Source organism: Ascaphus truei, chromosome 12 (genome assembly GCF_040206685.1).
Source record: "Ascaphus truei isolate aAscTru1 chromosome 12, aAscTru1.hap1, whole genome shotgun sequence".
Taxonomy (NCBI): domain Eukaryota; kingdom Metazoa; phylum Chordata; class Amphibia; order Anura; family Ascaphidae; genus Ascaphus; species Ascaphus truei.
In genome coordinates, this window is record NC_134494.1 from 24,062,863 (window position 1) to 24,090,544 (window position 27,682).

General features: G+C 43.4%; 1 protein-coding gene and 1 long non-coding RNA gene across 6 annotated transcripts in view; one reads left to right on the plus strand and one right to left on the minus strand.

Moving 5' to 3' along the window:
* The window catches only part of LMO1 (LIM domain only 1), a 99,728-nt gene that overhangs the window by 45,031 nt on the left and 27,015 nt on the right, over positions 1 to 27,682 (minus strand). Inside the window, exons 2-3 of one of the 5 annotated variants that reach the window (XM_075567030.1) lie at positions 3,548 to 3,603; positions 1,357 to 1,458 (exon numbers count right to left, since the gene is read on the minus strand). The exons of 3 other annotated variants lie outside the window; for them this stretch is intronic. In XM_075567030.1, coding sequence (XP_075423145.1) covers positions 1,357 to 1,423 — 67 coding nt within the window. In that variant the 5' untranslated portion in view covers positions 1,424 to 1,458; positions 3,548 to 3,603. The remainder of the gene's footprint in view (positions 1 to 1,356; positions 1,459 to 3,547; positions 3,604 to 27,682) is intronic. One more of the 5 variants, XM_075567033.1, reaches the window with a different exon arrangement.
* The window catches only part of LOC142464027 (uncharacterized), a 44,944-nt gene continuing 36,908 nt past the window's right edge, over positions 19,647 to 27,682 (plus strand). The window contains exon 1 of the long non-coding RNA XR_012787563.1: positions 19,647 to 19,831. This is a non-coding gene — a long non-coding RNA (uncharacterized LOC142464027). The remainder of the gene's footprint in view (positions 19,832 to 27,682) is intronic.

Sequence of the window (27,682 nt, forward strand, 5' to 3'; positions counted from 1 at the left end):
AAGTGGTATAGAATCATTCACATCTCGGTTTTTTTTTCTTCGATTAGTGAGGTACACACACACACACACACACACACACACACACACACACACACACACACACGTAACAAGGACTAATGGTAGTAAAGTATAAGTGTACTACAATTAAAAAAAAAATGTCCGGTTTTTCATTTTCAAAATCTGGTCACCCTAGGGTTAGCCAAAGTGTGACAATTGCTTTTTGATACATTAAACGTTATTTCACTATACAAAAGTAGTTTTGCATTATAACCTATATTTAGCAATGGACCAAATACTTTTAGAACAGGACTCGCTGAAGGTTCATAAACGTGAGCTCATCTTAAGGAATATATGCTGCCTGTCACGTTCTAAGAAAGGTGCTGCTGTACTTTTAATAGATAAAACTGCTGCTGACCTGCAGTAGGTGTGATAAAACATAGGTCTTTAATGATTCAGAAGGATGTATTTATCTTTAAAATGTTGGCAGTGTTACCTTTCCATGCAGGGAGCAGGCAAAACTCGTATCCCATTAAGACCAGGAAAAGAAAAATGTCGTCTCTGTCCTTCTTATTGAAATGGAAAACTTCTTAGCTGGATTCTCTACATAGACTATTTGCATGTTGAGCTGTCAGACCATGCACTTTCCATTAAAGTGATAGCATCCCTTCTTATACAGTAAGCTCATTTGGGATCCATTTTAGTGTTCTCTAAAACTCAATTCTACATGATAATCCTTTTAATGTACTCTTGACTAAAAAAAAAACTGCTTTATGTTCCTTCAGGAAATGTATTTTTTTTTTTAAACCATTACCGAGTAATTACTATTCACCCATGAAAACACTTCGTGATCTTTTATAATATATAATCAACTTGCTGTCTTAAACTAGGCTAAACCTGCCTCCTGAAAGTAGCGATGCAAATAACCTTGAGCAACAAAACACAGATGTTAACACCAATATATAATGGATAGCCACGTTATAATGGACAATTATATACCTATTTTTTTTTAACGAAGACTAAATCCAAAACTTTGCCTCCAGATTAAGCGCTGATATATAAAACCACTTATAGTCTAAAATCACAAGATCACAGTGGTGAGGGAATAATTGGTTAGTCCTAAGAATGCTATATCTTACACAACGGTACATACAACAGTGCCAACATCACAAAGCAACAACACCATTCTAAAACCATCACTATATTTGTATTCTATGAAGCAGCCATGGCAAGTTGCCCTTAATATGAAGCTTTCTTTCTCGTAAATCAGCAGTCCAAGCTGATGCTAAAAAAAAAAAAAAATTCCCCTTTAATATGTGCTTCAATACAATCCACACAATAAGTAATTAGTCAAGTTACCGATCGATCCGGTCTCCTGTGATCGATTGGCGAAGATTCGGCTCGGGGGTTCACTAAATGGCTGCATTATTGGCTCAGTACCTGTGACTTTGTAAGTGGTTGCTATAGAAACAAAAAAGGCTTGTTACATTATAATACATTGAAAATGTAATTCAGAGTTGTTTAAAAAAATGCTACTAGTACCGTATTTTCTTATAGTACAGAACTGATTTATTTTTAAAAAAACACACGTAGGCTATTGCTTGGTCTGCAGGTTTAACTACCGTACATAAAACATGTATGATTAGAAGTAACATTACACTGATGCTTGATTGCCCTTATTTTTAAATAGATAGCATTTCTCACATTCCAAAACTTCATGTTCTGCACCTGGCACAAACCGCATTCATAACTGAAAACATGGCTCAACTATTGTGGTCTCTATCTTCAATGAAGGACCTCAACATGTACAGACCAATCGGAACATCGTATAAGTGATTTAGGCCAATTAGGCAGATAGGAGCCTTGATTGGTTTTCAGTACTTTATGCCAGGGGAGCTCTACGCCAGTCCTCGAGCCCCCCACGCCAACAGGTCAGGTTTTCCAGATATCCCAGCTTCAGCACAGGTGGCTCAATCAGTCCTTGCTTCAGCACACATGGCTCAGAGGCTCAGTGTTTGACAGCCTCTGATTGCGCCACCTGTGCTGAAGCAGGGGTATCCTGAAAACCTGACCAGTTGGGGGGGCTTGAGGACTGAAGTTGAGCCCCACCTGCTTTATGCAACCCAAGAATATAAATGTCTCGTACACCCTATGGACTCGTGTCCATAAGAAAAGTAATCGGAGAAGCCACGTAACCCATAAAACCCCATTCCAGCACATTAAAATAAATCGATACACTGTCGGTGATATCTAGAAGTCATTTTTATTTTTTTCCATAAAAACTTGCAATTGCAGGCCATGTTTGAACAAATGTCTCCTCTCCTTCAATCAAAATGAACATGCTCAACAACAATGATATGGTACATATATGTACACTTCTAGCACATCAAGGCTAATTCTACTTACTGTACATCAAATGTGACTTTAAAGTACTGTAGTATGAGCCTACAGACCTATTCACATCTCCCATGTTAAATTTGTAGGGTCTTTATCTCCACAGAAGAGACTTTCCTTGCACTCCCTGGAGGAGCTTAAAGATCATCAAAGCCAGATGATAGCCCAGTATTTTTCAACCAAGGTTCCTTGGAACCCTTGGGTTGCCCAGGCATCCCGAAAGGGTTCCCTGTAATTTTAAGTTAATTTTAACATTTTACCAAATACAGAAGAATTTATAATGCATCTGATCTCAGCCGCGCTATTAGACAGGGTTGGGGTTCCTTATAATGCATCTGATCTCAGATGCGCTATTAGAGAGGGTTGGGGTTCCTTACAATGCATCTGCTCTCAGACACGCTATTAGAGAAGGTTGGGGTTCCTTACAATGCATCTGATCTCAGACACGCTATTAGAGAGGGTTGGGGTTCCTTACAATGCATCTGCTCTCAGACACGCTATTAGAGAAGGTTGGGGTTCCTTACAATGCATCTGATCTCAGACGCGCTATTAGAGAGGGTTGGGGTTCCTTACAATGCATCTGATCTCATACACGCTATTAGACAGGGTTGGGGTTCCTTACAATGCATCTGATCTCAGACGCGCTATTAGAGAGGGTTGGGGTTCCTTACAATGCATCTGATCTCAGATGCGCTATTAGAGAGGGTTGGGGTTCCTTACAATGCATCTGATCTCAGGTGCGCTATTAGAGAGGGTTGGGGCTCCTTACAATGCATCTGATCTCAGACGCGCTATTAGAGAGGGCTGGGGTTCCTTACAATGCATCTGATCTCAGACGTGCTATTAGAGAGGGTTGGGGTTACGCAGAATTTCACAATATAATTATAGGGTAGCTTAACCAAAAAAAAGTTGGAAAACACTGTCGTACTGATTAGCAACTATTCTTATTGCGTAATGTTTGTTGGGATCCCCATTAGTGTTAGAAAGTTAGCACTTTATGGTCATACTCCGTACTGCTGACATTCATTATATATTATTTTTTTGAGGGTGAAGGTGGCTCAAATATGACATGCTGCAATTGAGTATTTCTCTTTCTAAATACTACAGCTTGAGAAAAAAAAACTTAGACTTGTCTAAGTAAAAGTATGTAACTAACCTTTGTAACTGAAGCATCTGGATCACATGTGGCAAATAATACAGGCACCACCAACCCTAAAAAGGAACAATACACTTAGGCCATTACGTTTAAAACTTTAATATTAATAACGTACTAAATTACTTAAAATGTCAAGGCAGAAATGTAAAATGAGATCAGTTTGCTGCCATCATGATTTAGACCAGGGATGGGAAACTCCAGTCTTCAAGGGCCACAAACAGGTCAGGTTTTCAGGATATCCCTGCTTCAGCACAGGTGGCTCAATCAGTGGCTCAGACTGAGCCTCTGATTGAGCTACCTGTGCTGAAGCAGGGACTGATTGAGCCACCTATGCTGAGGCAGGGACTGATTGAGACACATGTGCTGAAGCAGGAATATCCTGAAAACCTGACCTGTTGGTGGCCATTGAGGACTGAAGTTTCCCAACCCTGATTTTATACGCTTTTAAGTGTAGATCAGAAAAGCAATGCAACAAAATCAGATTGAAAAATATTGGCTTGTCAGACGCAATTAGTTGTTTTGCGAGTTTCTTCACGAAAAGCTTTTAAAATTAGCCTAAAATGTTTCCACTAAAAATAGCCATAAAATAGTAATTTTCGGTAATGTTATTTGCAGCGTAGTTCTAAAGCAACTGCCATTTTTTTTTAGCAAGGATGACATCATTCCGCACAGGGTCTTTTTGAGCAGCAAATGCTGCTCTTACTCTCCTAAATCTTTGCTAAATTAACCAGGGTAAGTACAGCCCCTCATTGGCTGTGGTTTAATGAAAGATTAAGCACATCTGAATCGCACAACCACAGCAGTTCTATTTAAATGTATTCACCATCTTCACTATCCATCCTCTTCGTAGCTACCAAACAACGCGTTCAGTAACATAGTCTCTGGCCTGCGCAATTCTTCTTCAGAGACTTGCATGCTGCTAGTGCGGTGGTTCTCTGTCCAACATGTATCGGGCCTGCTCAGGCCCTACCTGACAGCCTCCAAGGAATTCGGTAAAAGATGCACATGGGATGTTTCACATGCCCGGGGTCACTGTGTTAAGGTGAACCAACCATAGAGGTGCGTGCTTTACTTAAAGCAGGGCTTCTCAACTCCAGTACTTGAGACCCCACCCCCCCTCAACTGGTCAGATTTTCTGGATATCCCAGCTTCAGCACAGGTGGCTCAATCAGTGGCTCAGTCAAAGCCTGAGCCACCTGTGCGGAAAGTGGGATATCTTTAAAACATCACCTGTTGGGAGTTTGAGGACTGGAGTTTAGAACCCTTGACGTAAAGGGTAGGCCTATATAGAGGGCTTAAAAACAACTTGTCAATGTAATGGTGTTTCTTAGAAAGGTCTCTCTGTCTCTCTGTCTCCATCCGGTTGCTAGATACGTTGCAGTATTTGTATGATCTTTTTCTAATGTATTTTTGCGAGTGCTTGTGGGACCTTGTTTAACGAACGGGGAAAAAAGTTTTACCCCCTGACGCCTTCTCTGCATAGAATGTCATTATTAGCCAAATAGAGAAGATTGGAAGTGATAAGAAAACTAAATTGTTCTAAAAATTAAAATGTATTCAGGATGCAGAGGTGAAATGTCCACTTGAAGGGTGATTGGATGAAATGTTTAAGTAAAAACTTTGGATATATAGAATTATTCCTTACAACTGTGCAACGCTGGAAGAAAACAACACAGAGGGTTTGAAAGCCCTGTACACTAGAATGTAATCTATTGCATCCATAAAAAGGTATCTCAACCATCTATGAATCCACATTTATCCGGGACCAACACTACTAGCACTTTAAACTGTAATTCAGAGATTTAAACTACTCTATACCCTCCATAAATTCCTGAGGTCTTGTGTCACACAACCTCCTAAAATGAGGCATGGTCCACTCACCATGGGAGCCGAGCTGATAAAAAACCCACGTATATTTTTATTTCTACAGTGGGTTAAATAAATTCTAGGCCTACATTGAAAATTCTCCCTAAAAGTGTATTTTTTTTTTATTTTATCTTCAGTGCAGAATCTTAATTTGATTCTGTGTTCATCCTTTTGATCTGCCTGTTAGCTCCTATCCTCAGATCAGAATACATTTCTCTTTTTAGTCTTTTTGTTCCTTTCCCCCCAGTTAAATCACTCAACAATTGCAGTCTGTCTTCGTCTTTGAGAAAGGTAGGTCGGGTCACTACATTGAATTGTGGCTGAAATGTTAATCAAACCTGGAGACCATTTGTCCAGTGAAAAGTGATAAACTGGATTTCTTAAATCACTGAGGCCTGAGCCGGTGTGCGGCATAATTCTTTTCATCTTGGCCTCAGTTCTCAATGACTCTACCTACAGCCCGCGTATAAGGCTATGGGAATAAAGGATAGTGGAAGAGAGAGAAGTGAAGGTAATTGATCTCTAGAGTTCAAAGGGGAGAGACTCCTGCTGTCCTACTCTAATCTCCTCGAAATGATAAAACTGGCAGCTTCAGTGGACGATCTTACACTAATGAACAAAGAACCATAAGAAAAAGTTATTTTGGATTCTCTGCTACAGTCAGATGTTGTTCCTGCTCATTATTGAACTGCTCGTAATTCAAAATAACTTACTTTCAACATGCTCGGTGCAACATGCGTGAGGTTTTCCTTCTTTCCCAGCTTTCTATTGCAAGCATTTATAAAAAAATATCGATATAAGCCTCTACCACCACTGCTGGGAGGCTAATCCACAATCTACTACTCTTTCTGTGAAGTACTTTCTTACATTTCCCCCCAAGTCAACCACCCTTCAGCGTCTGTGCATGATCTCTTGTTCAAGCGTCTCTCTCTCATATTTATATATATATATATATATACACATATATATGTATATATATATATATTCTGTAAATAATATGCCCTCTCTCCACCAAACTGTTCATATTACGGTTCTTTAGTCTTAATTTAGAAGTATGGAAGTTGAAGACTGATCACTGCGGGAAGAATAGGGCTATCAAAGGATAAAGCACCCGCTGGGTGGGAAACGCGTCAGAGGACCTTTTTTGCCTATTTGCTGTTATGCTATATTAATTAAATAAATATTTTGTATTGGATGCGAGCCTCCAGCCCTATTCTTCCCGCAGTGATCAGCCTTCAACTTCGATACTTCACTTACTTCACTGAAGCACGCCATGCCGAGACCGCGGAGATGCCGCCATTGTGAGTGTTCACTTACTACTTCCTTCCCCGACAGCCAGCGTATTAACATATTGCTCTAACCGCCTACGCCGCTGGGTTGACGCCTGGACATACCATTGGGTGAGTGCTGCTATATTCATCACCCACCCTTCTTTGCCCGGTGTTAGTCTCCCAGAGTTGGCTCTTATGGGGCTTTTATTGTGAGCAGGACATTCTGGATTACACATATACGCAAGTTATTGTGCAACGTCGTGGGTTTTTAACTCTTTATTGATATATTGTCCCACCCTGTGCTTTGTGAAAAGTAGACTGTAACACTGCAACGGTATTGCAGTCACGCTTCCTGGTGCGCCTCACTTGCTTAATCTCTACCACCCTTTTTCCTATGGACTGCTTCTGTGACCCAAGGGTCTGTCATAGGGTTGTAACCTCTTTCTCCAACTTCAGCTGAGGAATCTCCTGCTGGGCAGCATTAGAGTCCAACGTAGCATCCTGCTCAGTCTTCAGAGCCTCGAGTATCTCATTCAGGTCACGCTTTTGTTTCTCTGCCATCTTGCGGCCAGCACGCTCAGACTCCAGGTCCTTCCTCAGGTCATGAAGCTGTCCTTTTGCATATCTTTTTTCACTCAGTGCAGCTGCCAGTTCATCTTCTTTGGCGTCGAGTCGCGATTTCACATCTCCTAGCTGGTTCAGCGCAAGTCTTAAGTCTGTTTCTTTCGCTCTATTTCTGACCTGCCACTGCCAGTGCTCCTCCCGGACCTTGTCCAGCTCCAGCTGCAGTTGGGCCATCTCATTGGACGTGTGGTCCAGAAGCTTGCGGGTATCAGCCATCTCGGTTTCATAGCGCAATGACAGGCAAGTCACCTGTCGGACGGTCACCTTCTCCCGCTCGGCGAGCTGTATCTTGTGGTCAGCAACCTGCGTTTGCAGCTCTTCAATTTGATCCTGAAAATCCCCTCTCAGGGCCCTCACCTCTTCCTGGTGCTTGCTCTGGGCTTGCGTCAGCTCCTCCTTCATCTTTTGGAGCCCTGCAGTTTTTATCGCCAGTATCGCTGTTGCTTCTGTCTTCCAGGCTTCTTTCTCCTTGGTATACTGACTCATGGAGATGGAGTTGCCTCTCTGCTTCTCCAGCTCTTGCTCCAGTCTTTGGACCTTCTCATGTTCCCTCTCACACAGTCACCTGGCTTCTAAGCTCCGCCTCCAGCGATGCTCTTGTGGCGCTCAACGTGATCTTCAGCTGCTCCAGGGCCAGGCATTCTTTTTCCAGCATTTTCTCTGCATTCTGCAGAGCAGCCTGTACTTCATTTTTTTCTTGCGCCAATTGTGTCTTCACTTTCTGCGCTTGGTGAAGCTTCTCAGTCCCATCACTGACCTGACCAGTCAGGTTTAAAACCTCTTCCTTCAGGTTTATATTCTCCATTTTCACAGTCTCTATATCCCTTAGGACCATTTCCTTGGCTTTCTTCAAAGTACCCAGCTCTGCCCCTAGCGATGCTCTTGTGGCGTACAGCGTGGCCCTCAGTTCCTCATGCTGTTCTGTGGGGACATACTGGGTACTCAGCCATTCCTGTAGCACTCGCTGCTTCTCCTTGGCTGCTTGCAGACTTACATGTAGCTCTTGCAGCTGGCTCTGCCATAAGTGCGTTGCCTGTGTGTGCTGCTGCAGGGAGACACGTTGCATCCTCTCTGCATTCTGCAGTGCTTCCTGCACCTCTAGCTTTTCCTGGATCAATTGCTTCTCCACTTTTCCTGCTTGGTGGAGCTTCTTATCACCTTTACTGATTTGATCAGTCAAGTCTGAATTTTTCTGCGTCAGACTTACATTCGCCTTCTTTACAGTCTCTAAATCCCTCAGGGCACTCTCATGGGTTTCCTTCAACTTACCCAGCTCTGTGTTTAGACTGTGGCCCTCCTGGCGTGAGAGCTCCAGCTCTGTTTTGAGCGTGCTAGCTTCTTGGTGAGAAACTTCTAAGTCTTTGATGAAGTTTTGCACATCTCTCTGGGACATCTGATAGCACAGTCTCCAGTCAGGACTTGTTCTCTCTGATTCCATGTTAGCAATTGCGGTGTTGGCCTTATCCAAACTTGTCTTCAGCTCCTCCAACTCACTCTGTAAGAGACGCTCTGTTTTCTTTAAAGCCTCGTACTCAAGTATAGCTGGGAGTATACACCTCTGTACCTCGGCATTAGCTTCTCGCTCCCTATTCAATTGTTCCTGCAAGACATCATAATCACGCTGGGCAGTTTGGAGTGCAGAAATTAAGGCCTCTTTTCTCTGGACCAAGGATTCAGCTTCCCGTTGCTCCTCCTTTTCCTTTGTCACCGTTCCCGTAACAATTCTGCCCATCACTCTGGTCTGCAGCACATCTCGGTGGCTTGCTGACGCCTGTTGTCCTGATATCGCAGGCTCAAGTGGTTCAGTCACTTCCTCTGTGACTTGACAAATATTTTTATTTTTCTTCTTTCTCTTTGTTTTATTAGTTCCAGAGACATCAGTGGTACTGGGCACACACACTGGACACTTTTGCAGCTTTCATCTGCGGGTACGTCTCTCTTCTCGGGGCCACATATGCATCGTCATCATAATCATCATATGGCCTGAAGGGACACTGTTTTGTATAGTTAAGTACATTGCAAAACTGACACATGACGGCGGCCATTTTTAAAACCCCGTTTTTGTTTTGTTTGTTTTTTCACACCCGACGAGGCAGACTTTGCACAACACACGTAAGTTGTACGAGCTTTACAATCTTTGAACCTTCTGGGTTCTTCTTAGGGCAACATCTTTGCCAAAATTCATTTTCACTTTCTTTTTTACCAGACAGGGCAAACTTTGCTCACAGCACTTGCTAGCTGCAAATTCACTCACTTCAGCAAAAGGCATTAGCTTTACACAGCAATCCTTTCATACCCGACGGGGCAAACTTTATACTCAGCGCTTGCTAGCTGTAACTTCCATGCTTCAGCAAAAAATCATTTTTTTTCCGCTTGAGTTCAGTGTTTCAACACATCTTCATCTACTGACCCCCAAAGGCATAGCATCCCACTTCTGACACCACCTGTGGCAGGACGGCCTCGCGGCAGGGTCAGTAAGACGCTAGACACGGTGGGAAATGTTCAACTATAGTGGTTTATTAGCCACATCCAAAATAAAGTACGGGTGCACTGATCCTTTAAGAAACGAATTTCTTGAAAATTAAAGCCTAGTCCCGTTAGGGACACTAGCTCACTTCTTGAGCCCTTACTAACACGACAGCCAGCTAATCTGGTCATGCCCAAAACATGCTACACAAAGGATAACGATACGTATAAGAATAAAGTCTTATCTGTTTTGCCGCTCCACTAGCAACAGGAACACGGTTCCGGGGAGCAGGCTATGTCCAGCCTCGCAGCGATCTTGATCTTTATCCTGGGTTGGGGTCCCAGCTGGTCCCAGCTGGTCCCAGCAGCCTAGCTCTTCACAGGACTGGGGGACCAGAACAACAGCAACGGCTTCCTAGCCGGGAGAGTTCTCTCCACCTTCCTGTGGAAAAACAAGCTCTCTGTGTGTGTGTCATTTCCTGCTTTTAAACCTGCAGTCTCTCAGGCCTCCTGCTTAGTTAGGCTGCAGGTGTGCTTCTTTCTGTCTGAGGAGATTAACACTCTGTGAACTGGCTGCAGCGTCTCTCCATTCACTATTCCAGCCTACTGAGTTAGTGACTCTGTCACACCCTAATAAAGAGATTTAAGAGTACTGGTCCCAGCACAGATCTGAGGTACCTCACTGGTCACATACCCCTCCACTGAATGTACTCAATGTAACACTGCTCTGTGCCCTATCCCTCAACCAATGCCTTATCCATTCAACTACCTAGATTCTAGCCCCTAGCACTGCAACTTGTTTATCAGTCTTCTATGTGAGACAGTGTCAAAGGCCTTACTAAAACCTACACAAGCTACATCTGCTGCTCCACCCTGATCTTTTACCCAAGTCAAACAAATCAATTAGGTTTGTTCGACATGATCTCCTCCCATGATATCTATGGTGGTTGGGAACCTGCAGGCAGCTAGACTTGAGATAGTCAACCATTCTTTTATCCCGCCCAACAGTTTTTCCATTAATTTCCGTACTACTGACGTGACGCTCACTGGCCTGTAGTTACCTGTCTCGTTTCTACTTCTGCTTTTGTGTAGTGGGACGACTGTTGGGTTTTTCCAGTCATCAGACACTCTAACTTCTTAATAGTGACGAGAAACATTGTTCCCTTTATAGTGATGCCAGTACACCACTAAGCTTTTAATTTTCTTGGATGCATCCCATCTGGCCCCACTCACTTGTCCTACTCCTACAGTATGTAGATTGACTAACTGCGGTCTCTATTCGTCATCTTCTGTTGTGAAGACTAAGCAAAAAACAAATCAGACTGTCTGCTATACAATACTATAGCTGCTATATCATCGACACCCTCAACGTGGCTCTGATAATTTCTCTTAAGTCTTGCTATTACTAATATAGTTTTTCAAATGCTGAATGTTCAGTTAACATGGTCAATTGCCTCATAACATGTAACATGACTGATGTATTAATGAAAGCTGTAATTGGGCTTTCAGAATGTAAATATGCCTTTTGATTTTCTTTAACATAAGTGTGGCATGAAAAAAAATAAAATCTTTACATTTGTATATCCAATAAGATCACTTAATAACTCCCAGTTGTAGCAAAGTAATTGACAGCTTGTACGTCTTAAACTCCCACAAAGCTTTTTCTCACCCCTAAGTAACCTGTTAGTCTTGTGGTTAAAACATAATCCCTATAACCGACTAGAATCATAATGCTTTGAATAATTTAGCATCTACAGTGCACACAGTACCTCTTATCTCAACCTATCAATCTGTTTAGGATTTTTTTAGAGATGGGGGGGGGGTTGGGATCACCACCTTGGAAATCTATTCCAAGGGCGTGATTTTACCTAAAATCGCCCGGCAGCAGAAAAACAAAGAGCACGAATCCAATGAAACCACCATACCTATCGCGACGACCTATCTATCGAACTACAAAGCGGCAGACCGGTGAAGAGACATGAAAAATTTGTTTTACCCAGGCGATGGCTGCGTCACGTGAGTAGTTCAGCCAATGAGGACAAACTGCTCCCGGCCACGCCTCCCTGTCTCCTCTGCTGCTCTCCTGTATTCCGTCTGTTCAGATGCCGCTTCTGGTATAATCGTAGCCCTACTATTCACTGTGGGGGTTATTTAGAAAAGGCTGCAAAACTAGTGAAACAGCACCAGATTTATCAAACCAACCCCCCCTGAAGCAATAAACCTCTGTTAGTGCAATGCACAGCTATATGTAGAGTATTCAACAACAAAATCACAGTCGAACCATCAGATGCAGATACTTGTGCAAATTCGGTTCGCCTATGTTTTGTTCAAACTTTCCAAAAAGTTTGAAAATTGGCAAATTGTTCACTAGAACTTTTTAGCCCAAGAAAGTTGAGGTAGAATTGCCAAAGTCGGAACGAATTTTACAGTTTATGTCACATTTTGAACATTGAAATATAGGTTTCTCTTTTGTAGCGCAGCAAATATCACATAGTTCATAAAATTGGGTGAATATAACAATAAAATATATTTCTGGTAGCGATAGAGGAGAACTACATGAACCTCAACTATCCTCAACTATCCTGGAGATCCTCAACTATCAAATTATAATCTTTCCAAAAATATATTTAATGAGATTCCAATAGTTGCTATGGCAACAAACTTTTTCATTTAAATTATAAAATCCGCATTCGTGCTCTGGAGCATAAACTCTCTTGGGAACTGCAATAAGGAACAGCTATTTTGAGGTTAATATATTTGAAGCAGGAATTAATCAGCCTCCGTGTGAGTTTATTCATATGTTTGAAACATTTTGTAGTGGTTTAACATTTTGTAAAGCAACACGGCTGATGCTCTCTTTTAGATACTGGAGGAAGAAACTGCAGAGCTAGCTGAAGTAGGCCGCGATTTATAAAAAGAAAGCAAGAAGCGTTTATTCAAGTAGGATCGACGTTTCGGTCCATTCTGGGACCTTTGCCAAGACAAAGACCACTGAAGTGCTTGGATCCTACTTCCTTTACTATATACAAGTTCGCGTCCTGGCTTCTTGATCCTGTAGGTACCCGTGGCAGGACTACTATAACGTGAGTGCTCCATAGCCCTGAAAACTGATCATAACAAGGCCTGAAGGACACCGCACTGAAATACAAAGAGAAGATACTGGCCGGGATTTATCAAAGCGGGATGCGTAGTATCATGCCCATTCTGGCAGTATTTTATTTTACCAGTAAGTAATACATTGACAGTTACCTCTCGTTTTCAAGTATGTCGTCCTAGGCACAGAATGGCACAGTTGGTGCCATTCAAGAAAATGCCAGTTACCTCCAGAACCGACACAATACCCCGCATCGTGCTTACGAATGTCGGCCATTGTGGTAATTCTGCGCCCAATTCAATGTATCACTCTTACAAGGAAATCGTAACTACTGCAAGCACTAGTTTGGGAAAAGTAAACATGGTCTAGGCATATGTGGTCCTATAGTTTAGTACACACTACAGTCTCAATCATTTGAAGGTAGGCAGTGTTCGCTGGTCATTGCCATAGCTATAAATTACTAAGTGGTAAGGTTCCCTCGACAGCTGATGAATGTGTATGGTCTTATCTTTTCGGCCCTGTTAAGAGAGAGAAAATGGATTTTACTGCAAAGCACTAAAGGCCTCTCCAATAGGGCTGTTGAGATTTTTATACTAAAGCTTAATACCAGCTATATGTTTTTTAATCCCAAAAGTTTTTCAAGTATAATAATAATTAACAATTGTTTGTTCCTGTATAGCGCTGCTAGTTTTACGTAGCGCTTTACAGAGACATTTTGCAGACACAGTGCCTGCCCCGAATCTCCTTCTGCAGGGGGAGATAAAGTGACTTGCCCAAGGTCACAAGGAACAAACACCGGGAATTGAACCAGGTTCACCCGCTCCAAACGCAGTGCCAGTCAGTGTCTTTACTTACTGAGCCACTCCTTCTTCCTGCAAATGCAGAATTTAAAACAACTGCTAGTGAGTTAGCGCTCACCCTTCTTGTCCATGTACACCAGCACATGTTTGACTGAAGAAATGCCTGATATAGTATTGGTCCTAGATGCACTTTAGGCCGTTTTATATCCACCTATAATAATGTTTCTTGTTACATTTTGAATGCCTATTCAGAGGCTCGGATTGTGTGTGGTAGGGGCGCCTAGAAAGTTTGATATGGTTAGAATTAAAAACATAACAAAAATGATGTTATCTATCTGGAAATTGTGGGTCGCAAACTCAGACTTTGTGGAGCTTCTTGTAAAGAGATGCCCCCTACTGACGGTATTAATGTAATTACATACAATATTACCAAATTGAAATGTGATTACCCATGAAAACTGCTAAGTAAATGTGACAATTTTCTGCCTTTCATTTTGTTACAGTACAATTCTTACCATATGTGATGTGGTTTAGTTTTCATTTAGAGGAGATTACGGTCACGCACCCTTTAGAATTCATAGCTGCAGTAGTCATATTTATGTCAGAGTTTACAGTACATGGTCAGGCAAAGGAGGAATGGGATTGGATGCCAACTTTTTAATACCATGTGACAAAGTTTCCAACAGAAAGCAGCTCTTCATTAAAGTGACCGTAAGTCTGTGTGTAATAATTACAGCCACGTGGACGTGTAATTTTAGTTAAAGCAGTAAAACATCATAATAAATGTACCTTGGGAATATTTACAGAAAGCACTAATGATTTCTTCCCCAGTGGTTAATAAATTTACTTCCAGATCAATGTGTTCGTGATAGAAACTGAGGGCATAAACAGTTGCACCAGTGCATTAATGGAGAGTGTCTTTTTTCAGTATCAATGATTTATTACTAGAATTAGCAGCTCATAAACAATTTAAAATACAACTCTAATTAGTTTTTTGGAAGAAAGGGGGACACGTTTTCACATTATGTTTTACTTTTCTAACTGTGCACTTTTTTAATTAAATCTGAATGTCACAATAAATTTTAAGTGTTTTATTACCACTGTAGCTTACTAAGCTATTCAGGCGAACACATGCTATATGAAACCAGATGCAAACCGGTTGCAGGGTGGCAGAAGAAAGAAGTGTTTTTTTCCCCCCTAATGGAGTCTGTAGAATACAAACCCATGTTTAACGCTTTTGCAGCTGCCCAATAAGTAACTGGGCTCTTTGGCAGAGAATATGTGAAAGCATATATGCACCCATTAAAGCCTAAAGGTGCAAGTGTTCCCATATTGTAGTTAAGGGGTTGGAACATATTCCTGCCTCAATACTAGTAGGAGAGGGGTGTCTTCTTGTATTCTTGAATCCTTTTGGATCTACAATATGGGAACGCTTGCACCTTTTAGGTTTAAATTAGTGTATAGGAGCGAGCAAACTTTTTTTGATGCGCCCCCCTGCCTGCTCCTCTCCGTTCTGAGCCCCCCCCCCTCCTTACCTCATGCGTTGTCAAATGACGTCACGTCACATGACCCCGTGCCGTCATTTGACGCCGCGTTGCCACGGACACGAGTGACGCCACAGTAATGACAACTGCAGTGGCTGCCTCAATAAAGGATCTTGTTTTATATACCTCTGCCTAAGTAACAGTCTATTGGGTAGAGGTATGCTTGGGAACTGGTGAGGACTGTCTCCAGTACACTTGGAGCCTGCTATGACTAGAGACGCCGACATCATGAGAAGAGCCTGAAGTGTCACCAAAAGCCTGTCCTGTTTCCCGTTACCATCGCGGAACCTCAGCATCTCCTGGGCCCTCATTTAGCACCATGACACCTGTTTCAATAGCAAGATCCCCCGGGGGGGGGGGGGAGGGGGGGGTCTGGAGGGAAAAGCAGTGCTACATATTTATTTCTATTGTATTTGTCTAGTTAATAATATTCCATTTTTAATTGTTTGTCCAACCTATTCCAGTTTTATTATTGCTTTAGTCTGTATACTTGCATACTTGATTAGTTAATTACACTGTTAGTGCACCAGGTTGTGTAACAATTTGGGGTATTAAAACCCCTGGTGGCAGCCAACCAATCAACCCCGGATGAAGTCACACAGGTGACGAAACGTGTAGATACGTGCATGGACTCCCTATACTGGCTGGCGCGGAAGCAGGAACACAGAGTGAGGCTGGATTGTTTTCACGTTTATCTGGCCGCAGTTTCCCGCGGATCCAATAGAACGCACCCCCTAATTTTGTTTATAACACTCCCTTGGAGGTTCTTACTATGGGGAAGAGACTGCCTGAAATCCTCTTGCTGACCCGTATCTACACTGACATGCGATTTTTAACCCTCCCCTTGTGAGTGCAAGTCCTGGTGACTTTTTTATTTAATTAAATTGTTTTATATTGAGTTACGCTATGGAGCCTGCGCTTCTTGTTACTTCCCCCCCCCCCCCCCCCAGCTCCTCCTTTGCGATGCTTTTCATCACCTTTTGAAGCTGCATTGGAGTCTCCTACTATCTCCAGCTTGTTGGTTCTGGACTTCTAGCTATTAATCACCTTCATTCACTATTCGAAACAGTGGGACTGGTTTAAACTTTTTATTTCTCAATCGATTTATATTGCTTAGTGATTTTGTTTATTATATGAACATATATATATGATGTATAATTTCACTATAAATTATATATTAGGGGTGACCAGACGCCTTGTTTTTTCCGGGTTTTGGTATTGTCCCGACAACTAAAAAAAAGTGCCAAAAGTCCTGTTTTTTTGTTTTTTTTTGTTTGCCTGCGCAGATCAAGAATGGCTGCCGGCAAGGCAATTGCACATGCGTGCCTGGCTCGCCAATCCTATGAATGCGCTCGGCGCGGGCCTTTCGCATGACTTTTTGCATATGCACGTGACCGTTGTCCCAGTCTTTCACTAGGATTAAATGGTTCCCCTATTAAATGTACCTGTACACATTTATCCATTAATATCACAATCTTACACGTTATATATAGATTTAGCGCAGCCTATCTATATATATTTTAGCGGTATACATTTATATAAATAAAAAACAAGGATAAGTATGATTAGTTGTATGTATGTATGTATCTATCCCAAATAGTACAATAAATGTGTCTTCACTAGCTCAACATTTTGGGGGCCGTAACATTGAGTTAGTAAAGTCACATTTATTGTACCATTTGGTGTATGTATATTCCCCTAAAATAAAGGTTGCTAGATATTTACAGCTCCCAGTCACCACTTTTTTGGGGCAGAGAATGGATTTAAAAAGCAGCTAAACTTATCGTGCCTATTCCCTCAACTTCGATAAGTGACTTAACGCCGGTTAAGTGCACTAACAGTATATAAGCGATTTTGCATGTGTAGCTATTCACAAAGCTTCGATAACATAGCAATATATCTTAGACGGCTTTTCAATGAGTGTGAGTTTAGACTCTTGCTATTACAAGCCGTGTGACAGCTCAAAAAATGGCCAAACTCGCATTTTCTGCCAGCAACTGCTATTCTCAAAGCTCCGAGATGCAAATAGTGGGTTAAATATTTAACATTTTTTTTATTTATCACCACCTAAAGGGTGGCGAGATCGGAATCGCTATTTGCATATGACCGTCTATTTTATTTTAACTAATACGATATACTGTAGGGAAGGGTAAAGAAAATGAGGATATGTCTGCATCAGCCTATAGCATTTTAAGATAGGAAAAATATTGACACAGAGGTGCAATATAGGGCTAGATATGTTAGCAATAGAGAGGAAGAAAGTACCCTACAGAATGCACTCACTGTGTGAGCATATGTAATAGTTATTTAAATTTAAAACCCTTTTATTGAGTATTTAAAATAATATTGGAAAGAGGGATTTTAAATACTCAATAAAAGGGTTTTAAATTGAAATAACTATTACATATGCTCACACAGTGAGTGCATTCTGTAGGGTACTTTCTTCCTCTTTATTTTGACTAAATTGGATTGAAGCCGGGGGTCTCCGGCACTGACCCACATTCATTTCAGCTCCGGAGACCCCCTTGCTTCAATTCTAGGTAATACAAATACAATTGCAGGCCAGCTTCATTGCCTTAGTGACTAACCGCTATGGTAACAAAGGGGTGAAATAGCAGGAATGCCTTTGTTGGTGTTAGAGGGGTAATAACCGCTAAGGTTATGAAGGAGTTAACCCCTCCCACAACCCTCCCGGGAGGTCAAACCACCCAACCTGGGGCAACTACAAGCTTCACCCACCCCCTCTACCACCAACACACCAGGTAAAGCTAGGCAGATATGGTCAGATGGAAGACCTTGTAGATGTAAACCAGCAGCATTGAAATATGGGTTTGTTTTTGTGCTTGTTTTCTTCTCATATGTGAGTGGGCGCTAGTCCTACGTTTTTTAATAAATCCTTTTTTTTTTATACATTTACATACTATGGAGCGTGCGCTTCTCATTTTTGTTTTATAGATCTTTCCTGGATGTGGTCCATCTTCCGAGAAGCAGCCCCTGACTCCAGATTGCATTTCTATATTACCGATCACTACACTATTTATTGAGATCGTGTATATTTCTTTACACATTATTGATTTCCTTTATTGGACTTTAAAATATATATATGTATATATTGTGATGTCCCCGTCACGTTGCGGGGTCTTGTGTCCCATATTAAGGCAGGAAACTCTGTTCTTCTTTACACAGGGTTTATTTACCATGGTTAAATAAACGCAATAACTTGCCCACTGTCCCTTTAGTGCAAAACAAATCATAAAATAAACACCTACTCCATTCAGGAGTCTAACTACACAGCAGCCCCAGCCCTCTCAAACTGGTAGCCACCAGCTAAGCTGGTTATTAGCCCAAAACGTGTACTACTATATGCAAACACTATAAACCGTATTTAGGCACATCAATATATTATTTAGTTAATATCTGTTGGGGGGCTTGGACCAACAAGAGTTTAGGGAATCCCTTTTCCCTGCAGTTCCAATGTCCTGGACATCCCTGCTTCAGCACAGTCTCGTGGCCTTCATTCCTCCTGGGGTATACAACCCAGGCAGTCACAGTAGTCTCTGTGACCGCAATCCAGCAAGCCTAGGGGACTGTGCCACCCTCTTCCTGGCTGGAGAGAACTTTCTCTCTCCCCATCTCTGTGGAAAGCATTCTGTCAGAAGGCAGCTTTCTGTGCCTGCCTTTTACACCTCAGGACAAAGCTGCAACAAGTCTCTCCAGGGGAGGTTAACTGCTTGCATGCCGGAAAGCATACTAGCTGCACCACTCAAGCCTATGTAACCCCCTGTGTCTGCTTCAGCACAGGACATAGCCCCTTTAAGAATTAGGGCTTGGTCCCACTGCGTCGAGTGGCGCGTGCGCCACAAGCCCCTTACCTGCAATCCGTTGGTCCCCACTGCCTCCTCCCTCCGTGGCTCACTACGTGCTGTGACGTGTCAGCTGGCCAGCGCTACCAGAAGAAGGTGTTCTGGAGCCTTGACGCGTCACGTGGTGCGCGTGTGAGCCAATGAGGTAAGCAGGGGAGCAGGCAAGGAGCTCGTAGGGAGGCGGCCTGTAGAGCTGTGTGTCACAGCTTTTTTTTTTTTTTGCCGTCTCAGTTTTTTGCCGTCTCAGATCACGCCAGAGCGTGATCGTAACTCCGGGCTCCTGCACACCGGAGGAGGGGAGGGGGTACGAACGGACGGACCATCCGTTCAAACCACGCCCCCCCCCCCCCACTCAAACCACGCGCCCACGCTCCGGCTCCTTACAGACCGCAGATAGCGGTCTGTGCCTCTCGGCGCGCTGCCTGCATGCAGTGCTGGCGCGCTGACTGAGGGAGCGGGGCCTCTGCCTTACATTCCACTGGACCATGTGACTGTGTTTAGCTAGTGGAGTGACAGTTGGTGACAGTTGGAAAGGGAGCTGAGGGAGTGTGCAGGCCCCTCCTGCACAGAGATTCCATGCAGGACCCCTAAGAGAGGGAACTGCAGAGAGAGAGAGTTGCCCCACTGGACCAATGCATGCAGCAGGGCCCAGCAGAGACCAGGACCTGACAATGCAGAAGGAAGCAGGCAGACAGAGGCTACTACAGATAGAGATTAGGGAGCCCAGCTGTGCAGAATTACACCAGGTTGGAGTGGGTGAGCTAACCCACAAAGGATATAAACTGCCGTTATTTTATTGCCATCACAGTTTGATGTTTGTGAAGCACCAGGCCTGCAACACACACACACAGTTTGAGCTCCAACGATTGTGCTAGCACACCAGGATCTACAGGCCAGTACCCCATGATTGGGAGGCCAGACAGAGATAAAATATATTTTTGTTTGCGCAGCATTCGCATTGTTGGTATAGTTTAAGTATATATGTGGAAACAGGATAATGGTCAGCGCAGACTGTCAATCTCAAAAATAGAAAGACAATAAAAGGCGAATTGTTAACACCTCAATTGTAACAGGCAGTATTCCCACAAAAGCGCCAGGGGTGATAAGGGGAGGGGGGAGAGAGGTGGAGGGTGGGGGAGGAGGGGTATGTGAGTGAATATATATATCTCTACTCACACGGCCCTGTGTTAGCCCCTTCCCTCAGAGAGATGATGCTTCAAAGTCTTCAAGTCAGACGCGTAAGCCCTCCTCTCCCACAATCCCAGGTATAATAAAAAAGCACAGTGCAGCCACGGATCCTTCCGACAAGTCCACTGCTTCCCGGTGAACACCCGCAGGCGTGTCAGACTGCGGGACCGGTCCCAGGGAGCCTTGACGAAAGTACGGTGGCCGCCTGTGTCCAAAAACTATGAGCGCCGGCAGGGAACAACTCGTTTTGCAAATTAATGCTTCGTCAGGAGCCTGGATCTATGGCGTGCAATGGGTAGATAATTACGATGAGTTGAGGTATTAGATTATTATCCCTTTAGTTATGACAGCAGACAAAGGCTTGATCTTCATAACCGCTATGGTTAAGGGATCAACAATTACAAGTCTCATCAGGTATGCCAGGTATATATTACAAATCTATACATACCTGGCATCATTGATAATGAAGATATAAAAAAGCAAAAGCAAAAAAAAGAACTTTAGCGCACTTTTTGTTTCACTAATTTCTATATGCAAATTAGCTGCTTCTTCCACTGAAAATTGTGCATACCACTTTTTGTTTTTTCAATGTAGGCTAAAAGGTTTTGAACCTGTTTTGTGGAAGAGGTTTTTTTTGTGATGCTGAAGCTCTGTCTTATCTTTAGCAAATGACTCACTAAGGCAATGTTTCCCAACTGTTGTCCTCTGGGAACACCCAACACAAGTCAGGTCTTAAGGATATCCCTGCTCCAGCACAGGTGGGTCAATCAGCAGCTCAGTCATTTTGACTGAGCCACCTGTGCTGGAGCAGGGATATCCTTAAGACCTGACCTGTTGGGGTTCCCTGAGGAGTGGGGTTGTGAAGCATTGCACTAAGGAATTGGCGTGGAGTTAAGCTATTACAGATGCATTTTTTAAGAAAAATCTGACTCCAGGGTTTTCTTTACTAAAAACTATTCTTACCTTTTTGATTGGTCCATTGGCCATTCATTCATGTTTAAGTCAACCACACTCATGGTTGCCTCCTTTGTTAAACTATGTATAAAACATAATGAAAAAGAACATGTATAGCACGTTAACATGTCTGAGACAGGTCCACCAACCTGCCTTCCCCCATAATCACGCAGTACTGTGCTTTATCTGCAGCAAAGGATTATGGGTAGTGGCATGCAAATGAGCACTCACTGTTAGTTTTTGCATCTATTCCACTTTAACATGAATCCCTATAAGCTTATGCCTAAACAAATGAAAGTGGGATGGATTGCACTTTTAGATAGTGTAGCCCAGTCTCCTGGGACTACTAATTTACTGGCCTCCTAACAATGTAAGTCCCCTTTAATATGTGGGAAATGTTAGCAGTGGACTATGCTGAGTATGGTATATTGTTCATTGTACATGTTCAATAAAGTTCAGGGCTAGCCTGTGATTGTCAAGGGGGGTCTATGACAGTGAATAGGCCGGTTTACTAGCCACTCCCCAGGGAAGGGGGGGGGTTGTTCCTCCCTATAGAGTAAGGGTTAGTGGGAGAGAGTCTGATATAGCCATCAGAGTGAGGGTCTTCTGGAAGAGATGCCGGAGTGTGCAGACACCAAAGAGAGTTCTTCTGCTAGAGAAGTGACTGAGGCATAGTCCCTAGGGGATAGGGTACAGTTGATATGTGATCCAGTGCATGTACCTCATTACTAAATAAACCTCAGTCATACCAACAACTGGTGTAGTCCTTGAATCATGGTTAGTGAAAGAAGTGTCCATGAGGTGCATCCTGAAGCCTCAGGATAGTCTTGGACTGGAGGCGCTGACCACTAAAGAACCACCGTAAGATACCATCGCGGAGATCTCTGCCTCCTGTTTACCAACCAGGTATAATACAGCAGCCACAGAACACACTGGTAGCAGCACATTTCCCAGAGGGGGGGAAAGAGGGCTACAATAGTCTCCCATAGAGGCGAACCCATTTTAATGTAAAGGCAAACCACCAGAACATCAAAATCACAGTAATTTATGCTAACCCATCTCTCGTTAAAGGGGTTAAAACACTTCTGATCCTTGAATGATTGACGTTATAATTAAAGATAGAAGTTGTCCACCATTACTTTTAAAATGGATTACAAATATACTATGACGTACTTAATCATATAACTTAATTTGCTAATGTGCTCATCTGTTTCTCAAATGACAACGGACCATCTTGCAGTTGGACAGGCCATACATAATACTTACAAACTTATTCAGTTCATCAAGAGTTCTTAGTTATAACATGTAGCCGTTTTAATATAATGGAGTATATGGAGTTTAAAGGCCACATTTTCAGCTTTTCTGCAATAGTGGTAATTCTGCTTAGAAATCCACGCCGAATACTCCCTTTTGTTTGTAATTGTCCAATTGAACTGTTTGTTATAAACATGGAATAATTATTTATTAACTGATCCAGAATGTTAAGTTTATCATGGAAAACTATTGATTTTTGTGGTCGTTTTTAAATGCCTCATTCTAAATTTGGTTTCAAAGATGTTGTTAACAAATACCCATTTAGCTCTCTCTGATGCCAAGTAATAATATATTTTGTGAACTGAAAGTTTACCAACCACAAGCACGGTCTTGTGGATTCCATAGTCTTCATAGTGCAGTGTTTGTTATAAAGTCTCCAACGTTTATAAATTGCATTGATTGTAGGTGAATCCATCTAACAAGTATGAGGGTGCAGAACCTACTGAGGTTAGATATACTGCACATGAAAAGTATGTTTTCCAGGGTAGCTACGTATAGTTTTTCATCCTAGTGCACAATTACATGTCACTAGACATACATTTACGTCCACGTTTTTCTAAACTAAAGTGAAAACCTTAATGTGAGTACTCGACAATACACTGCAGGTATGATCATCTGCATTGTGTTACATTTTAATACACCTCAAACACGAGAACATCCCAGCACCATTGCTTCAGAGAATAAATATTTTGATCGTTACTAAACGTTTGTCACGTGCTGTAAACCATATAAATGTCATTACCGTACAGGGCTGCCAACAGGGGCAGAGGGGTCATCCTGGAAGGTTTTGCAGAGGGGGCCAGCTGAAAGATATTCCATGCAGAAGGGGGCCTGCTGGAGGTTGTCTTGGAGGTGCCTGTCTGAGGCAGCATGCTGTAGGCTGGTAGAACGGAAGCTCCCCTGACAGGCACTTCTGTGGGCACCCTACAGCAGGCAGCCCTGCAGTCCACCTCCACAAACCTCTAACATGCCCCCTCAATCTTCCAGGGCAGGCGGTTCTCTCTCTCTCTCGTTGTTCGTGCCGGTGGGAATTTAGGGGGGTCTGCGCCTTTCATTTGTCCTGGGTCTCAAGACTTCTGTTGGCGGCCCTATTACCATATCACAAAAGCAATACATAACAAACAAGAGGAAGGAAAGATAAACATATACCCGAGGTGAACACCATTCGAGAAATCCGCGCTCGTGCTGTGTTAAATCCTATATCAGAACCAATTCCTTTTGCTGCTAGGCGCATGGAGTCACTCCCCACACTCCTAGATGAGATAACCCAAAGTGTATATCTCAGAACGAAAAAAAGTATGCACACAGCGCACCAGGGATTAGCGTAATTAAATGATTTTAATGAGATCTCAATGGATCTAACAAGTAAAATACCAGTTAAAATTCAATTCAAATTTTAGCTGGTATTTTACTTGTTGGATCCATTGAGATCTCATTAAAATCATTTAATTACGCTAATCCCTGGTGCGCTGTGCGCATACATTATTTTGTATACCCGAGGTAATATTAGACAAGAAGATGGAAAACAAATTGTGTTTTGTGTAGTTGAAAAGGTATCGAGTACAGAATAGAATTCAGTCTACCAATAAATAACACGGCTTGGAACAAAATCACAGATTAAACCTGTGTATTACTCAGAAAAACACACACTGTAGTATTGGCAGAGATGAAATCACAGTGGAATGGAGAATATAAAATAAAACCATACGTATAAAGCATATCTTTAATTAAACAAAGGCTCCAATGAATGAACAGCCTATGTAAATATTGTCAACATACATATGTCCTGCCCCTCCTGATATGCTGCTAAATCTATAAAGGAGCAATCCACCCTAACTATTTTCAGCTCTGGGATGCCCCTTACTCCCCCCCCCTCAGTTCCCTGCCCTCCCCCCCCCTGTACTTCCCAAGGTATTTACTGGTGACGTTACTTTTATTACGTCCTGATTTTTGAAGGGGATTTTAAAGGTGTAATATTGCAGCTTCCTATTGGCCTACGTTTTGGCAGCCATCTTGTTTCCCCTTGTGGGAGATGTAATCACGGTAACTTCCCCGGTAAATATCTCGGGTACTAGGGGGTCACATAAGCAATAGTTCCCACCCTGTTAAAGAAGAACTTTTTTTTTTTAAACAGAATAATAGATCTTGCTTATTGAGGACAGGAATAGAGTTGGGAATACGGGAACGTGACTTTGTCGGTTGTGCCTATATCTGTGTATGGCACCAGTGCATTCTTTGAGATGGTGGTTTTGATGCCCAACTGAGGCATGGTTTGAGTCCATTCCAACAGCTTGTGTACGTGGCAAGATCTGCTAGTACTACCAGACAATGTTTCTGGCACAGTATCGTCTCTTGCTGTGTCATTCTGATACCCATTGTTGCACTGAATGAGTTAGTTGCTTGCCAAATGTTTATTTGTAACCTAAGAAGAACTGCACCTTTAAATTTCTTGGAACAAGATGTTTCAACAAGCTACAATGTTCATTTCTTAGAGGGAATATGTTAATTATTATACTGAGCTGTCATGCCAAATCTGAAAGCAGCCAAAAGGAAAAAAAACAGAGGGTGGTGCAGTATAATGGAAGGGCCATATAAGCAATGGATTCCATCACGACTAAATAAGCAACAGAAAAGGAATTAGACTTTATATTGTTATGTTGCTTAACTGAAATATAAAACATGTTCTAAAATGTTCTCTCTGTGTAATAATGGAAGCTTCTCACACAGGGTCGCCAGGTGTCCGCTATTGAATCGGATCATCCTGTATTTGGACATGGTCCAGAAAATAATAATGGTACTATTGTAAATGTATGTGTCCGATATTACCTCCCTGGGACATAAGGGACCTTACCGGCTGGTGGGGCTGGGAGATTTCCCAGAGCAGGGCTGTTGCTAGGGGGCTTGGTAGCTTCCTCCATCCCGATTGGCTGCTGCTGGGTAATGCAGCCAATCAGGAGGTGTTGGGAGCCTGAGGGTGGAGCCAAGGAGAGAAGGAAACAGCATGGAGCATAGCACGTAGAGAGGTGTGTTTTTCGAGCGTGTCGAGTACATAGCACCTTTCACAATTGTCTAGTATTTTTGGAGAAGCCACCTAGGAAACCTACTCACATACCATATTCTAGTATTGTCATTCATAAAGTCACTCAATAATCGCATTCACACAGTACACGGATTAGAGTGATTAATGTACACTATAACCAATGTGAAATCCAGGTGTAAATAAGCATCAAGTATGAGCTACCTCAGAATTAAACCCTCCACTTCTTTATCATTTTCATGATATGACAAGCTACCGTCGCTTGATTAAGATCCCCCAATGTAAAAACACCTTTATAATGGTGGACCTGTTCTTGTGACGTATGATGACCAATGCTGTACGGTGACTTGCATCCCAGATGCAGCTTTCTTAGGCTGTCAGATGGTATGAATAACTATATTGTTAATGCTATTAAGAAAGTAATGGCAACTTCATCTTTAAAAAGAGCTATTTAAATGAGTAATCTCGGCTGACATATTTACTGTGACAGCCAGTGAAAATATTCTGTTAGCAGCACACGACTTGGCATTAGCCATGTATGATCTAGGTCAGGGGTGTGCAAACTTTGTCTGAACCCCCTGTCTGTCCTGCGCGCCTCCCCCTACCTTTTCTCTGGTGTTTTCTTATGTCACAACATCATGTGACCCCAGGCATCATTTGACGACGTGTTGCCAGAAGCCGCCGGAGACAACGTAAAGGACTTAGAGGCCCCGCGCGGTCCCCCGGCATTTAATTTAAATGTGTGGAAGAACGCGGGGCCTCTGTAAGCGGCACGCCCCCCCCCCAGAAAGGTTTGTGCCTGCCCCCCAATTTGCACATCACTGATCTAGGGCTATGAGCAATGCTTGGACCTTCCTGTACATGACTTCCAGCATTAACATTAGCATATAGTATAATCCCACAAGGTTTGTCGTTTTCCCTCATGGAAATTCTTAAACATAAATGGTAATTTCCAAAAACTGCTCCTTTCTTGGGAGGGAGTTATTTTTTCCTATGTTACCTGAACCTCCGGTTCCCGAGATGCAGGCTGCTCCTCCACTGGGCACTGTGGAGAAGCCACGGTGGCCACTGGGGTCAGGCTTGCACTGACAGCCAATAGAAAGCTGCAGTGTCATTGGTATAGGGCAGGCCTGCACAACATACGGCCCTGGACTCCCTGTGCGGCCCACGATGCCCTCCTCTCCCCCCCCCCCCCCCAGCCCGCTCTGCAGACACAGGAGGGAAGGAGCGCCAGCATTTTCACACGCTCCCCACCCCATTTGAGCCCGCTCTGCCATGCGCTAGCATTGTGATGCCCCCCCCCCCCCCCACACCCCAACCCCCTCTGTCTATTAGGGAAGGATCGGCAGCAGTTTGATGCGATCCCCTGCAGGCAGAGAGGGGAGAAGGAACAGAGCTGAGGCCGGTCTGACTGCAGAGGGTGGGGGCGGGGTTAGTGACAGCGGAGCCTGTTAGTGAGAGCAGGAAGTGAGGTGCCTGCTGCCAGGGCCCAAGATGGCTTCACCCTCCTCCAACCATGCTCCACAGTGAAAGGTAGGACAAAGCAGCTGCTCCTCAGAGCTAGTGTCAGTGTGTCGCAGTGGCAGTGTGGTAGTGGCAGTGTGGCAGTGCCTGTGCAGGTCAGTGCCTGTGCAGGTCAGTGTCTGTGCCTGTGCAGGTCAGTGTCTGTGCCTGTGCAGGTCAGTGTCTGTGCCTGTGCAGGTCAGTGTCTGTGCCTGGGAAGGTCAGTGTCTGTGCCTGGGCAGGTCAGTGTCTGTGCCTGGGCAGGTCAGTGTCTGTGTCTGGGCAGGTCAGTGTCTGTGCCTGGGCAGGTCAGTGTCTGTGTCTGGGCAGGTCAGTGTCTGGGCAGGTCAGTGTCTGGGCAGGTCAGTGTCTGGGCAGGTCAGTGTCTGGGCAGGTCAGTGTCAGGTCAGGGTCTATGCCTGTGCAGGTCAGTGCCTGTGCCTGTGCCTGTGCAGGTCAGTGTCTGTGCCTGTGCCTGTGCAAGTCAGTGTCTGTGCCTGTGCAGGTCAGTGTCTGGGCAGGCCAGTGTCTGGGCAGGTCAGTGTCTGGGCAGGTCAGTGTCTGTGCAGGTCAGTGTATGTGTCTGTGCCTGTGCAGGTCAGTGCCTGTGC